General features: G+C 31.6%; 1 protein-coding gene across 4 annotated transcripts in view; it reads right to left on the reverse strand.

Moving 5' to 3' along the window:
• Nucleotides 1–2,126: 2,126 nt before the first annotated feature.
• Nucleotides 2,127–17,089, reverse strand: part of LOC145256190 (uncharacterized) — a 35,018-nt gene continuing 20,055 nt past the window's right edge. For 3 of the 4 annotated variants that reach the window (XM_080114779.1, XM_080114781.1, XM_080114780.1), the window contains exons 4-8: nucleotides 12,331–12,396; nucleotides 11,606–11,836; nucleotides 7,522–7,638; nucleotides 4,853–4,950; nucleotides 2,127–2,232 (exon numbers count right to left, since the gene is read on the reverse strand). In XM_080114779.1, coding sequence (XP_079970905.1) covers nucleotides 4,870–4,950; nucleotides 7,522–7,638; nucleotides 11,606–11,836; nucleotides 12,331–12,396 — 495 coding nt within the window. In that variant the 3' untranslated portion in view covers nucleotides 2,127–2,232; nucleotides 4,853–4,869. Of the gene's footprint in view, nucleotides 2,233–4,852; nucleotides 4,951–7,521; nucleotides 7,639–11,517; nucleotides 11,837–12,330; nucleotides 12,397–17,089 lie in introns of those variants that run through there. The other variant, XM_080114782.1, reaches the window with a different exon arrangement.

Raw genomic sequence — 17,089 nt, forward strand, 5'->3', positions numbered from 1 at the left:
AAATGAGAAAAGAAAAATGGGAAGAGGAACAACTACACGGAAGATTCATAAGAATGAAAACCGATGAAAATAAAGAAAACACTTGGACATGGATGCAAAAAGGATACGTAAACCGAGAAACTGAATTTCTAATAGCTGCAGCACAAGATAACTCAATAAGAACCAACCACATGAGAGCAAAGATCAACAAAACACAAGAAAACCGCAAATGCAGATTCTGTGGACAAAGAGACGAAACGGTAAACCATATAGTAAACAAATGCAGCAAAAGAAATACAAGAACAGACACGACCAAATGAGGAGGGCAGTGCACTGGAAATTATGCAAACAGCCGACAACAGTATCTGAAACCGAGAATCAAAAAATCCTATAGAGACATTGACAATACAAGCAAGCAGACCCGATGTCGTAGAAATTTACAAGAAAGAAAGGTTCTGTCAAATCGTAGACTTTGCTGTTCCAGCTGATCACAGGCTGAATATCAAAGAAAAGGAGAAACGGAGCAAATACGCAGAGCTAAACAGAGAGCTTAAAGGGATATGGAAAATGAAGAAAATCATATATATAATATCTATAATAGTAGGAATTATAGGAACAATTACGAGAAACTTGGAAAAAAGAATGGGAGAAATTGAAATCAGAGGATGCAATGAATAGCAATAATAAAAACAGCTGAAATATTAAGGAAAACTCCTGAATGCGGATACTAATACACATAAGCCACGTGAGCGGGCCAGTGCAAAACGTGAAGAAGCGTTAAATGGCACACAGAACATTAAAGCTGCATATCTATAAGTTTTCTATCCCCCCTCTTCCCATTGGCTCATCACCGCTCCCCCCTCCCAGAAAAAAGAGTTATACCAAATAGCCGAGAAGGGTCAAGGAGGATGGAAACCCCGAGGGGATAGCACTGGCAAGACCTCCGCTGGATAAGTGTAAAAAAGAATTGGGACCTTGGGGATACATATTGTAACTCAAATTCCGGTGAAGACCAATGGCCGCTGTCAGTGAGAAATCAATCGTAAGCGGCTTTTGCAATAACGCAGATTCATTTGCAAATATTATCGAAAAGGGCGGAGAGTACTGGAAATCTAGGGAGATGTGGTCACTCAGCTTCTAGGGAACGCCACATATTGTTTGCAAGGCGAGATCTTTGATGACCTGTGTGAAAGCTGCTTGTGAGCCATTAATAATAATAATAATAATAATAATAATAATAATAATAATAATAATAATAATAATAATGTGGTTCTTTTTTCTTTTCACTTCTCTTTCCCTTCTCTTCCTCTGCTGTGACTTACCTCCTGCACCAGCTTAGTCATTTGCATATGTGTTTTGCCACTGCTGTTACATATGCGTCACTGTTTCTGTTACATAAGTTTATGTGGGTGTACGCACTGTCAAAGAGTCGTGAGTATCTCAAAGGAGACTGTCGATTGCCTAAACGTTCTTTATAATAATAATAATAATAATAATAATAATAATAATAATAATAATAATAATAATAATGAAGTTTCGTTTCTGAATTTTTTAGATGCGGATTGATCATTTGGATTTTTCGAACTGCTGTTCTCAATGAGTGTCATTTTCACAACGTTTCGGTCGATGTAACCTCCGACCTTCTTCAGGTATATTTTGTCAAACTTTGGAATTTGGACAAAATTTCAAATAGAAATCTTTATTAACTTTCACGGGGGTAGCATGTTCTCGTTTCCTCAGTTATGACTGAATAGAGGTCTAAAGTAATTCGCAACGATATTTTTTCGGTCGTCCACACTGAGAATTTAATCTTCAACCTTCAGGAAAATATCACTTTAACTATTGATTGTTTCAAGTATTCTAACCACTGCACCAGATGAGGATGATATTGATGATGATGAACATAATGATAATATAATTAAATAATAAAGGTTTTTTTTTTGCATGAGTTCTATTTACATTAAACAGTTTTTTTCTTCTTTCTGTAGTGATCTATATGTAAGGTTTCTTCGTCTTATTTTTAGTGACGTCTTTTCTTTGCCAGTATCAGGATTAAAACACATGTATTAAGATTCTTCAATCATTACAGAATAAAAACAAACAACAAATACATAAAATGTAAAAAAAACAAAACAAACAAATAAAAGTCGTCGTTAATTTAATTTGTTTTTATTCGATTAGAAGGAATGTTTTAATTTCTACCTTTCTTTGTTGATCACATATCGCGAGCTTTATTTTCAAATATTGTTATTCCTGCAATAATAATAATAATAATAATAATAATAATAATAATAATAATAATAATAATAATAATAATAATAATAATAATAAATATGAAATAATAATAATAATAATAATAAATATGAAATAATAATAATAATAATAATAATAATAATAATAATAATAATAATAATAATAATAATAATGAATATAAAATAATAAAAACTGAAAGCGAAGGTTGCTAGATTGTGGAATAAGAAAATTTTCATTATGCCAACAATCATAGGTGCGCTTGTTTCAATTCCTAATGATCTTATAAAACCACTAAACTCCTTGGGAATCAGATACAACATCATTGTACTCCAAAAGTCAATTCTACTTTGCTCAGAAAACATCCTATACCAGATGCTTTCTATTTAATTGACTCTTTGACTATCCTCGCTAGCTAGTGTAACAGTCCGTTCTTGAGGAGAAAACAATAAAACATCACAACACTGAAGTTAATGGAAGAAGAGGAAGAATAATAATAATAATAATAATAATAATTATAATAATAATAATAATAATAATAATAATAATACAATATATGGAAAAAAAACTTGTGTATTTATTCGTATAAAAATAGATTATACAAGATGTAACGAAGCGAGGATGCATGTGTGCAAATGCCAAGCCGTGTGCAAAGAAAAGAGAAGAGCGTGTGCACAGACGGACGATGACGTTCAACACGTTCGAGAGCACGTTACAGAGGTAAGAGAGAAGGAGCACAGTTACGATTTATTTAGGAAAGTACCTGGAAGTAAATGTCGTTGTTACACGAAAAAGTGGATTCGCGTTATTCTTTGTCTTGATCTCTTTTACGACATAAGCTTCATACCACGTGTCGAACACGTGTGTAAACGGCTGTACAACGTGACAAAGAGGGGGTGCAATTTACGAGTTAGACTAAAACTTGTTTTAACTTTATTTCCATGACTTATTTCTATTCAAATCCATACGTTGTTTATTTGTCCTCGTTTCGTTTTTCTTTATTGTGTTTCTCAAACTGCTTTGATGTTAAAATTCTAGCGATTTGTTTCTTCATGCCTTGCTCCATCCTAATCATTAAAGGTTTTATTTACACACTCTTTACCACTGTTAAATATAACACAATCCCGCTGCTTGATTATACCTTTGTTCTTTTAAATATAGGTCTTAGTAGGCGAAAACAACGAGTTTCCCACCGCGATATCCTTATGTCGTATACTCTTATCCACTAACAAACGGATCGACATAGGGACTTCTAATGTAGTATAGGATTTTTTACACTGATTTTAATACATCTATCATTCAGTTTTCGTCGGCTTCCGATGCTAAAACACGATTTAAATAATTCTATCAGGCTCGTCTTTTATGAATGGAAATGCACTCCGATCAGATGTAGTTGATATGCATAATACTCTTGTATCGGCATGAAATCCTTTTTATTTTATTTTTGTTTTGTTTTTGCACCAAGATTCAGCACGTCTAGGGAAAAAACACTTTTATGACGACGATATGTTTAATCAAAATTGTGTAATCCAGATTTTTTTCTAGGCTACTTTACAATAAATGATCCTTTCTTTCTACCAAATCTCACTTGTTATATTTAGTGTCTGTACACAGCATGGTTTTCCTTTGACGTGCAATTATTATACAAAGAGAATTATTAACACATCACTCAATAATTCCAGGAACTGACATATAATTTGATTAAATAATAAAAAACATATAATTATTATCATTCTAAAAATGTACGTGTTACAATTTGATGTAAATCGAATTATCACTTTATAAATTGCTATTATATACTTATATGAAATTATTAGGGAAGATTTTTTAAACCATGGAAAAAATCTGAATTTCGTGTTGATTAATTTCCAATTTTAAAAACTATTTTCCAAGCAATTGATTGTTTAATATTATTCGAATTCTGTGTCGTTGAAAACAACAGCTGAGTGTTGGCATGTTTACTCGAAATGCGGCGAGAAGAAAATATGATGAAGGATCAAGTCATCAAGAATCATTAGTTATGCTGTAAAACGTACGAACTTATATGATCTCGTTTTGGTTGATCGTGAAAAGTGATTACGTCAGATAGATGTTAAGTTGTAGATATCAGAATGTAGTGTATGCATAATTTTACATACAGCTGCCATCATCTAAACTACTGGCGGGTGCCATCCTCTTCCAAATTATCTTGTCATTTTCTTTCGGGTACTTTTCCGCTCTAATCAACAAAAATAGTTTTCGAATTTCTTATGGCAGACTGGCTATCAACCCGTTTTCATCGCCGTTGCTAGACAAGAATCGTTTTGATTGAAGCATAGGACGAAGGAGGTTTGATAGCACTCCTTATATACCCCAACTTTTAGTAGTACAAGTTTCTTTCTTTAGACTGCTAAACTTTGTAATACTTTCTCCATTTCCTGCTAAATGGACTAAACTGAAAAAGATTAAATTTATCATGAACAGACTTCTTGTTTCTTAACTGCCCATATTCCCTTGAAAGACGCCATCCCAAATAGTAGCCCTTTAAGTTCCAAGTCGTAATATACTTTGTTGGAGATGAAAAAAATAGTTAAAAAACTATTATTGCTATTTTTATGTAAAAGATGAATACGTAAGATCTCACCTTCATTGAATACATTTTTAATTACATGTATGTTTAATAAGCTTAAATACTGGATCCTTCCAAGGTTGACTCAGCACTGTCATTTCACATTCTTTAGTCTGAAATTTGAAAAAAATAAGACTGATTTGTTAAATTTATGAATACAACTGTTGAGAATGATGGTGTCTATGTAAAAACATAAATACTGAAGCATACAAAAAGTTGCTCGTTTTAATGGCGCCACTCCCTTGTTTGTGGCTCTTCAACTTTTCCGAGTTAAAATATAGGATAATTTACTTTTGGAATGACATTCGTATTTATGCTATTCTGTATTTGATTAAAATTTTAAAAAATGATTGATCTTATATATAAAATAAACACGGCGAAATTCTCAGCTTTAGATGAAAAAACATAGTTCCCTTGCAAACAAGTCTGTATTTTATTTTAAATTTACATTTTCTTTTCTTTCGCTTTGGTTTATGTTAAGTAGAAATATTTAAATTCGGTTTATTTTCTTGCCAAATGTCATAATCGCTGCTTAGAAAATTCACGTGGGAATTTCTATTTCCCTTTCGTTTAACAAATCTTATTTGCAGATGGAAGCTATCAATTAAAACGGCATTAAATTTTTCTAAGTAGACTAAAAGGTGATATATTGTTTGTATTTCAATACCAAATAATTGTTCAAAGTTCAAATCTTCATTTTTCCAGAGAAACATGTAGGTTACTAAAAAACCTTAAATTTTCGATGTCAAAAATATTACGTGAATAATGAGTAATTGTTATCTTAATCTCCATGCATAACTCGACGAATGTAAAGGAGATGAATTATATATAAAATGGGACACAATAATATAAGTACTTTACCTTACACAAACAAAAACGTGTATAATTTTTAAAATGTCACAGAAAAAATTTAAAAAATAACATTGTATCTCGGGCAACGACGGAAACAGCTAGCACTGAATAAGCATGCTAATCTGTAAGGAATAAGAAATCCAGATTGACTGACACAGCAGAACTGATTATACACTTGTATTAATAAAGAGAGTCATAGGTAGTACACACTATTTCAATGGAGGGAAATGTTTGCAAAATAAATGTATGTTTACTTTTTATTTGTAGTGAAAATGTACAGAGTGAAACGATAAATTTGTCGCCATAAAAAAAGACATTTCCGTTTGATGAAAAACTTTTTTTTTACAGGCTATCTACTAGATTGCTAGTTGTGCATAAATCCCAAGAGCGATAGAAACTTATGATGTCTGAAAGTGGTACAATGTTCAACGGAGATGCGCTGCTGTACAACTCATGCTCTCTACGAATCCAAGTTATGCCAACAAAACCATTGCTAGCACCCTCAAAATGCATTGTGGGGTTGACAGGAATAACAGGAACCTTCCCAGGGTAATGAAAACAAAGTTTCCAGTTACAGTTATGGTAATTAATGTGGTTTTAAGTGAGGGCAACATCATACCACCTAACATCTTTAAAGTCGGTTTGAAAGTCAATACCAAAATGGATATGTAATAGAGTGTACTGATCCCCTGATACAATCAGCTTTCGCTGGAAGAGCTTGGACGTGGCAGTAGGACTCGGCGTCAGCCCACAAGTCCAAAGGGGTTGGCTTCAGAAGGAGTGGTACGACTATGTACCCTTCTCTCATTGGCCCTATCCTCTCTCGACCTGAGCCTGCTGGGTGACTTCGTTTAGGCATATGTCTAGAACATCACCAACATAACCTCCCACAACTCCAAAGCCAGTCTGATCGCCGCCAATCGCCGAATATTCACCGAATTTCCGTATGGCTTGTGGAAAAGGCATACTCATAATTCTAGACAGTGATTGAGACTAAAGGCGGCTACATTAGGCAGATGTCAGCTCTACTACGGCAGAATTGATTTTTTCAATTAAAGTTTTCAATTAAAGTTCTAGTGTTTTCAATTAAAGTTATAGTGTTTTCAATTAAAGTTATAGTATTTTCTTAGGGCGACAAATTATTCATTCTACTCTGTATTTTAATTTAGAAGTTAGATATGTGTTTTTAAAGTACTTAATTTTAAAAGTTTTATTTAATGTTTATCTGCTGAAAATAGTATTTAAGATTAAATTTAAAAATTTATTAGAATTGAAATAAAATCCTTTAACTTTAGATTATTTAAAGTTAATAACTTTAAAGGATTTTTATTCATTTTTATCTTGTGGGTGAGTTTATTTAAAGTTCGTGTTAAAGATGTTAATAAAAAGTTCACGTTTTAAACATTGTATTTAAGTCCATTTATACTGATAAAGTCTTTATTTCGAATTTAAATTTAAAAGTCAATTAAACAGTTCAAATCAATTAAACTTTTTCGAATTTATAGTTTTTGCTTAAAGTTAATTTTTAATAAACCTATTTAAAGTTTTGTTTTCCGTTGAAAATAGTTTATTAAAGTTTTATAAATGTATTTGCTTTAAATATGTAGTTAAAGTTCATCTTTTAAAAATGCATTTACATTTAAGGTTTTTTCGTCTTCGTTTTTTGTTTTTTGTTTTCTTGGGCAAAATTTTATGTGTATTTTACGTTCCTGTCATTTGTGGCTCAAATATTTTATTTATTTTTAATTTCTGTTTAATTTTTGCTTGTTTTATTATAATTTAAAGTTTAACATTTATTTGTATTAAATAGACGATAGTAAACATATACTTACAATTCCATTCGGATCGCTAGGACAATCCTTTAAATCCTTGTTTATATTGAATGCATTATTTGCGCAAATAGTATCAGTAATTGTAACATATATTTTAAACATCCAGCCAGCAACCATCTGCAAAGTAAATGTTAATTTTAGTTTTACTTCATATTTTTTTTTAATTTCAAGAAATCTTCGATAAATATTAAAAAAGCAAATACTTTAATGTTTATTAATTAAGATGACGAGTAGGCAAGAAACACATCGCCTATTACATCTTGTCTAATAGGTTTATTAATAATAAAGTATATAATGATTTGAACATATTTATTATCAAATTTATACATCCCTATATTACACAATATTGGAAATTTATAGTTTCGCATAGAATGTACACAGGGCACATTTAATATGCTATCCTAATCTGTAAATAAATTTTTATCGATGACTATTTGCTTGTACGGATTTGTTGCGTTAATAAAACAAATTTTATTATTTCATGTTTAATTAATGAACTATACTGTTTCGTGGCAACTATCACGTTTCGTTCCACCACTTAATATCTTAAAATTCCCTAACACCAATATACATAAATATTCACTCTGGCAGATTTCAATTTTTTCGCTCGATTTGAAAGTAAATGGAACATTAGCAGCTATTAAATTCCTCTCTGCTTGTAAACTGACAATACGTGACAGTATGGAATTTGATTAATACATTTAATTATAGATCTATAGCAAATTAAAGAAAATAAGATTATAAAGATTTCGATATTGGTCTGAAACATAAAATATTTATTATATTATAACACATAGACACGCATTTATATATATATATATCTATATATATATATATATATATATATATATATATATATATATGGAACAAGAACTACCTAGCTGAACTTTGTCACGCATTCCGTAGTCTTCAAATTGTGCGCGATCTGGCTTTGTCGTGTTGCAAACGGAATGTTTTCTTTTTCTCTGGCCTTACACCAGCAATATGAACCTCCAGGTTTACATACATTTCAAAGTAACGGTCAGAGTTGTCAGTCAACTTTGGTTCCAAGAAATTCAGAAGAAGAATGTTTTTCCTGTCATAGAGGCAGTTTATCTCATGTTACATGCGCCATGCGCCTTAAACCTTCTCTTGGCTAAAGAGCGTGTGTGGTCCTATTCCATCGACTGTCGTTTGGACTCTGGCTTTTAATGATGAAACCACATCTCGTCGCCAGTGAAGAGTAGGTAAAGTATTCGTCATTTTCAGCTTCGTACTGATTCAACAAGTCCTGGCAGACACCCCATCGATAGTATTTTTATCCAGCGTGAACATTTGTGGAACACACCTAGCACACACTTTGCTGTATCTTAGGGATGACAACATCGTTTCCAGTGCACTGACAGCCACAGGCAAATCTACACACATTTCATTCACTGTTATTCGCCGATAAGTGCAGATGAGCTGGTTGAGGTGCACATTGTTTTCTAATACGGTTGCTGTGCATAGGCGTCGGAAGCGCTTTTTTCAGTCACATCTCTGTTGCGACTCTGAGATCGAAAACAGGCACCAATAAATGTTGATCAGTTATAATTTTTCTGCATGGCAGAATCTAATGACGAATCTTTTCTTCTGATGCACGTCCATAACAGCGTTTTTCGTTTAGAGTCTCACACTGTCAATATCTGCAACAGAGAGATGACACTTTCAGATCATGAATGCGTGAGTTCAATCATCATAAATATGTAATACGCAATCCCCTCTAATTCATTCGAACAAATAGAATGACTAGAATGCATTATTTTTTTAGACACTTATATCTATACTTCGATAATTTTGTGTGTGTGTTTGTGTGATGATATTCATATTAAAAACTTTTTTTATTATTTATTTTAAAAGAAAAACCAACTTTCTTTGTCCTGGAATTGCATTAATCTGCAAAAGATCCAGCTAATTTCCGTATTCTTTTAAACATTAATTTTTATCAATTCAATATTAGTGTGTTTGTTTTTTTTGGGGGGGGTCCTATGGGATGATCATCTTTAGTCAAGTAGTACGTGTAATTATATTCATGCAGATATTCTACATGATTTATACTTGCATAATATTTGCGTAAAAGGTTACAGTATACACAAACCTATTTTTAGATATATTTATGTATGCGTGTATATATTTGTTTAAAAAAATGTTTCCTACAAAACTCTGTCAGATTTTGGTCTACAGACATGAAACTTAATATATAGAGTATTCGAAACCATGCAAAACTTTATATTTGAGTTTTAGCTGCGGAAAATCGGTGCAAAAGTGTGAAAACTAAAGAAATAGAATTCCCCAGGTGAAGGTTGAACGACGAATATGCATGCGTAACGTAAGAGTTATTAGTTCACGTTTTAATTTTTAGCATTACAGCAAACAGGTCTTCATAGCTCAGGAATTAATGTCAAAGAAAAAAGAAAATCATAAGTTAAACGTTTTGGTTTCGATTCTCGGTAGTGGCGCACGAGTCATTTTCTTTTTTTACTTTTTAAATCATTATTATGTATTGAGTTCAATATAATCTCCATATATAATATTTTGATTGCAGAAATTCCCCTCTAGACCAAATACCGTAGGTTTGCAACAACAGATGCCGCATACAAATGTATTATGTCTAGAATATTAGAAACTATCTTATGTAACTTTAGAATGAATTTTTAGATACATTTAGTCGTTATAAAATCCTACGAGCAACAGCGTCACAATCGCATCATCTTTAGAGGAAGTAGTTCCTATTTTACCCCTAAATATTAAGTTCGTCTACCGCCTCCAGTCGACACCGAAGGGAAATATACACGTTTTACAGATAATCCGTTTACACCGCCATTAACAGGATCAGACAAACACATATATACCATTACCTTTCCCGTAGTAGATTCACTAAATAATAACGCATGTCTTGTGAAAGTCCACTGTCTCTAATAGGTCATTCAATATTTTACTTATTTTGTTTCTTGGTGGTTGTAAAAATAAACACCCTACCGTAATGCTGTCTTTATTTTTTTAAAAGTTGCAACTGCTATTCTCTGGGGGTTTTTGTTATAAAAATTCCCGTTCTTTGATTTACTGTACAAATATCGTTTCTGTCAAAACAAACAGCCTACAGTAATAGTGTTTTTTATTTATTTTTTTTTTAATTGGCAGCTATTTTCTGCTTGTTTTATAAAATTTCCTTTTTTTATTTACTGTATAAATATCGTTTCTGTCAACAAAACAGCCTACCGTAACACTGTTTTTATTTATTTCTTTTATTTTCCAACTGTTTATATATATATATATATATATATATATATATATATATATATATATATATATATATATAGTCTTATTTGTAGTATTCCGAATTTTACTGGGTTTATATAATTCAGTAATCGTTCATACACCAATAAATTTTAAGCCAAAAAGAGATGAATTAAACATGTAAGCTACAAAATTATCATATTTCATAATTGAGAATTCATATGTTTTAACAAAAACCAAGACTTAAAAGAATGGGTTGATAGCAACTTGAAACAATCGTAACTAGCTATGAAATACACTATTTGTTGCTATCAACCCATTCTTTGAAGTATATATAGGATTTGGACATGGGGAACAAAGGGCATTTGATGTTCAGCCGATAAAATGGCTGCTAAGTCATCAAAATTTTTAAAAATTGAAAATTGGCAGGCTTAAGTCGATTAAACGTGTCACATTTACACATGCGAAAGTATAAATTTATAGTTTTAGCAACTGTATTTTAAAGTCAGTATGGACTTATTTCAGATGGTAAAGATAAATGCCCAAGTCTTATTTTTATATTTTACTTTTTAACTTTTGAAATTACTACTATATATTGGGTACAGTTTAATAATGAATAGAGAATTGGCTCTGTAATAATATATACTAAATATACATAAATTAAAATATCATTTTAAGTATATTTTCATATTTTCAACGCCTGATAATTAAAATATATGAATTAAAGGTATATTTGGATGAATTAAAACAATTAAACAATGAAAACAAATAAAATAATAATTAAACAATGAAAACAAATGAAATAATCCGACAATAGGTTAGAACTTACTTGTGTCTCTACTTTCTTTATTTTAGTGATAAGCCTAACGTTTGCCAATGTGTGCATGTTGATATCAGACATACCAAATTTTGCAGCCTTGCGGACATAATCGGTGATTTCCATTCTCGTACGGCCTCCTGCCATATGTTTATATTGACTTGCCAATGCACATTTCTTATCCAGCAACGTACGTGATTGCAACCAAGGTCGGTCCCAAATTGTGAGAGTACATTCATGCGTCTAGAAAAAAACATAATAATAATAATAATAATAATAATAATAATAATAATAATAATAATAATAATAACAACAACAACAACTAGCATTAACATCGATTGTTAGCAGAGAAGCGAGCCAAGATTGGTGGAATACTTACGTAACAGTACATGTTTTTCTAATAATATTTGGCTAACAAACGATACTAAAGTGATTATTGTAGAAACCACCTCCTATCACATGGCAATCACATTATGCATTAATTATAATTATAAATGATAGCGCACCGAATCCCTTTTAATGTTATTGAGAATCGTTTTTGCGTGCGGCATAAAATGTTTTTCAGAAGAGACATAAAGTTCGATATTACCAAACAAATCAGATGCATTATTTGTACAAATAAATCAGACATCACATCATACATAGATGTTAATCATTCGTAACATACTATACACTACTTTTTAGCAATACTAAAGAGCTAGTGTACAGTATATTTTAGTTATCCACAAATTACTTACTGGTGGACCATTTGTATTTTTCGGACGAGTTTGGACTGTTAAGATATATTTAAATCCAGCAACAACCTGTAAGACAAAGCAGAAAAATTGATATATATTATAAGAAAACATATTTCTACAGAAATATATATATATATATATGTGTGTGTGTGTGTTTATATATATATATGTGTGTGTATATATATATAAATGTGTATATATGTGTATATCTATATATAAACGTATATATATAAATGTATATATATAAATGTATGTATGTATAAATGTATATAAGTATAAATGTGTATATATATAAATATGTATAAATATATATGTAAATATATATATAGATATATATGTATAAATATATATATATAAATGTATATATATATATATATATATATATTTTATAATATATATATATATAAATATAAAATATAAATTTATAAATTTGTATAATGAATTTATAAATAAATATTCACAAATGTGCCCCTTGGGGAGACCATTAAAATATGTGCTGACATGTTTTATCAGAGTATATTGACCCCTCCTACTTTTCCTGAGAATATTTTCCTTGAACTAATGGAACTAGCCACCAAGTCGGTTTGCTTTAGCTTTAGTAGATGTAATGTATCAGCAGGTCGACGGGGTGGCTATGGGCAGTCCTTTGGGTCCTATCTTAATTAATATTTTCCTAGGCTTTCAGGAGTCATTACTCTTCACTCGGGTCTCTAGACCTTTCCATGATTGGCGGTATGTGGATGACACTTTTGTCGCCTTCAAATCTCGCGACGAAGTAAGCGATTTTTCCTGAATTTGAATAGTCTCCATTCTGCACTCAAATTCACTATAGAGGAAAAGCAAAATGACTCTTTACCCTTTTTGGACGTCCTTGTAGAAAGGACAGAGAATCGGTTTAAGACAACTATTTGCAGAAAACCGATATTTACAGGCCTGTATATAAGTTGGGATTCTTTTGCCCCTACTAGGAGAAAAATCAGTTTGATCAAGACTCTGGTCCACCGTCAAACTTGATAATGAATTGAAGAAGATAGCTGATATTCTTGCGAAAAATGGTTTCCCTGTGGGTGTAATCTCTAAGCATGTTCGCCAAGATCTTGTTAAATTTAATACCAACCCTTCTTTTGGTCCGGCTAAGTGTCCAGTTTATCTGAAACTCACTCATATTGGTTCTATCAGTAAATGGTTTGTCGATAAAATTACCTCGGTTGTATCTCACTGTTTATACGCGGTGCAGCCTCGTGTGGTGTTCGGCACTAAAACTGCCTTCCCAGCTTTTAAGAAAGATACACTTCCCACACTACAAACAAGTTTAGTTGTATATCAATTTAAATGTCAGTGTCATGCTTACTATGTGATTTGTACGTTTCAACGGCTGGGAGTCAAATTGGCACAGCATGTCCCTGCATGTTTTCGAAAGTCCAGAGGGTCTAGAATAAACACATTGTTGAACACATCCGGGCGTTCCCAAAACACTTCCGGGTATTTACGGAGCACATCCGGGCGCTCACCTATTCATGAGTCATAAATGGTGCGCACTTGTGGGACAATAAATCATGTGGTGAAGGGTATTCGGATGGCTGTTTTCGCATTGTACACAAGGCCCGTTCCAAACAACATCTCAATATTTTGGCGGCTGTAACTGTACTAATGCGCAAATCATCGCTCTATAAGCAAAAGGAGCTGTCGCATAAATTAGACCTGTTTAAAAAGCTCTTATTAACCTGGAAGAAAAAAACTGCCTACATTGCGTCATTATTTTATGTTTCTGCACTTATTTGCAGGCAAGTTAACGTTTTCTTTTTTTTTTTGCTTTTTTTTTTTTAATTTTGTCCCAGGTTCTGAAATATGGACGATATATCACGGGTTATTCATTTATTTAATTCACCCCGTGTAGTTTTATATATATATATTTTTGTTTGTTTCACCTCTCTTTTCGCCTCCATTTTTCAATTGTATAAATTGTTTTGTTTTAATCGCTGCCGACGTGATCTCTTGACAAGGGTCGGATAAAAGGAACCTCGAGGTTCCTTTTTTAGTCGAATAGTCTTTTGACTATTTTTAGTGTCTATTTTTTTCTCCCTGCATCGATCTTGCCCCAAATTCTAATGACTCCACTTATCCTTTTAAAAACTGTAATAAAATTTTGTACCACAAAAACCTTTTTAAATATATATATATATATATATATATATATATATATATATATATATATATATATATATATATATTATAAAAATATAAAAATTACAGTAAGTTTACCAAGGTAATCAAAATAGTAAACTTAAAATATATTATAAATATTAAAGAGTTGATATTTACAAGTAAAATAAACTCAGCCAGATGTAAAAGCTCAATAAAACTGAAAAGGAAATAGAGCTTTATATATATATATATATATATATATATATATATATATATATATATAATTATTGTTTACTATAATAATTAAATACCTACAGACACTAGTGTTTCATCCTTTCGGGATTCTTCAGTGCAGGGTGTCACGATTACTACCAGTCGAACGATTCGAACCCCGCGACACGAGACATCTGTGGCTCGATTAGCGGAGGCCGTATCCATTCGGCTACCATTAATCATGTGAAATAGCGTTGAATTTTAAACATTTTAATTTAAATGTTCATTACGTCAGACAGACAGTGATCAAATCGTTATACGATGATCTACGCATAAGAGCTATATATATATATATATATATATATATATATATATATATATATATATATATATATATATATATATATATATATATATATATATATATATATAGCTCTTATGCGTAGATCATCGTATAACGATTTGATCACTGTCTGTCTGACGTAATGAACATTTAAATTAAAATGTTTAAAATATATATATATATATATATATATATATATATATATATATATATATATATATATATATATATAACAGACGCCCCATTTCTTGAACTTGGCCATTTATTTGTTCTTCTGATAATTTTTCTTAATTTAATTCTGGGACTTTTACGTGCATATCTAAGCTGACCTAATTATTAACGCTAACTTTCGCGCTTTTTGTCTGGGTCAGTTTGACCTTGCTTTTCAAATTTAAACTTTCACCGCTTTTCGGGGGTTTTTTTTTTAACCTTAATTTTTTTTATTCATCCAGCCTTGACAGACGTGTTTTAAATATTATCTCCAGTGCTTTTCTTTTAATGATTTGGAATTCATTCTATTTGCGCTTTTTTCCAAGGAACTCTGCCTTTTGGATTATTTTGGACCATTTGTAATTTACCCATTGGATTGAAATTTTAAATTCGACCGTTTGGGATTTTACCCTTCACCGGACTATCCATTCATGTGAAATCTTTTTATCATTTTTCTTTTGCCTCCTGTTCCCCTTACCTCGCCCTTTTTTTAACCAAGTAAGATCTGTGACTTACTTGTAGCTTCATTAAATACTTTTATATGCAAAATCCGATCCTGCATTTTGCTAATTCCTACCCTCTGATGAGAAGGAGAGTATTTCTTCGAAACTCCTCGGATTAAGGACTATCCACTTATCTTGTGCTTCCTTTTTTAACATTAAATATGTTTTTACTCTTTTTCAAGATGTCTTTTAACATGTTTTATTAATCATGTGTTCATATTATATATATATATTAGTGATTGGGACGATTTCAATATTTTTCCCGATTCCGATAAAATTACCGATTCTTTACTAAATTCCAATTCCGATACAATTCCCGATTCCGATTCTTTATAAACCTCTAAGTATTTAATCATATATTGTTTTTTTTTCTGATTACCATAAAAACACACGTTAAGTGTGCAAATATTTTCCTAAACGTAAAAATATAGCTGTGGAGGACAATCTATCGAGATCTATCATCGACTGGTGATTTAAAATCAATAAATATTTATTATTTCATCATTATTACTAGCACTGGTAGATTTAGCTTTAAACAAAATTAAATAAAAAAGACAATTTAAAGAATCGTTTTGGCATCGGAATATGAGCCCCAATTTTTCCGATTCCGATATCGCTTCTGATACTCTCAAATATTCCGATTTTTCCAATCCCAATTCCGATTCTGAGTAATCGTCCCAACACAAATATATATATATATATATATATATATATATATATATATATATATATAAGATCTTTAAAATAAGAGTCGTTTTCCAGGACCTAACTATATGAAATATATAACAATGCGAGTATTCAATGAAAGATATTTAATTGTAAAACAAAGAGTCTGTTGCCACATTTGGGCAGGAGCTGCTAGAAAGGACTTGTCCTGCCTTGATAGAATTCAAAATAGACTTCGTAGCCTCGTAGGAGATGTCCCTTTTCTCTTCCATGCAACCATTATCTCACAGAAGAGATGTTGCGAGTTTGTCTCTGATGTATCGTTATTTTCATGGAAAGTGTTCGACTGAGCTTCAATCTAAACTTTCACAAGAAACACTCGTCTAGCTGAAAACACTATCAATAATTCCCCCCACTCTTTATCTGTGCCTAAACCTAAACGTAGATTCCATGGACAAAGCTTCGTTCTTAGAACTGCACGCCTATGGAATTTCCTGCTTTCCGGCTGACTACAATATGGTTGTCTTCAAGTCTAACGTAAACAAATTCTTGATGAGCCGTTCCATATAAGTTAACAAATTTAACGAATTTCCATTACTAATGATTACTATATTGTCCAATTTCTACTCTACACTCTTTAACGCTTATCCTCGAGTGGCCTTTGGCCTTGATAATGTGG

Source organism: Euprymna scolopes, chromosome 32 (assembly GCF_053919585.1).
Source record: "Euprymna scolopes isolate OS-2025 chromosome 32, ASM5391958v1, whole genome shotgun sequence".
NCBI lineage: Eukaryota > Metazoa > Mollusca > Cephalopoda > Sepiida > Sepiolidae > Euprymna > Euprymna scolopes.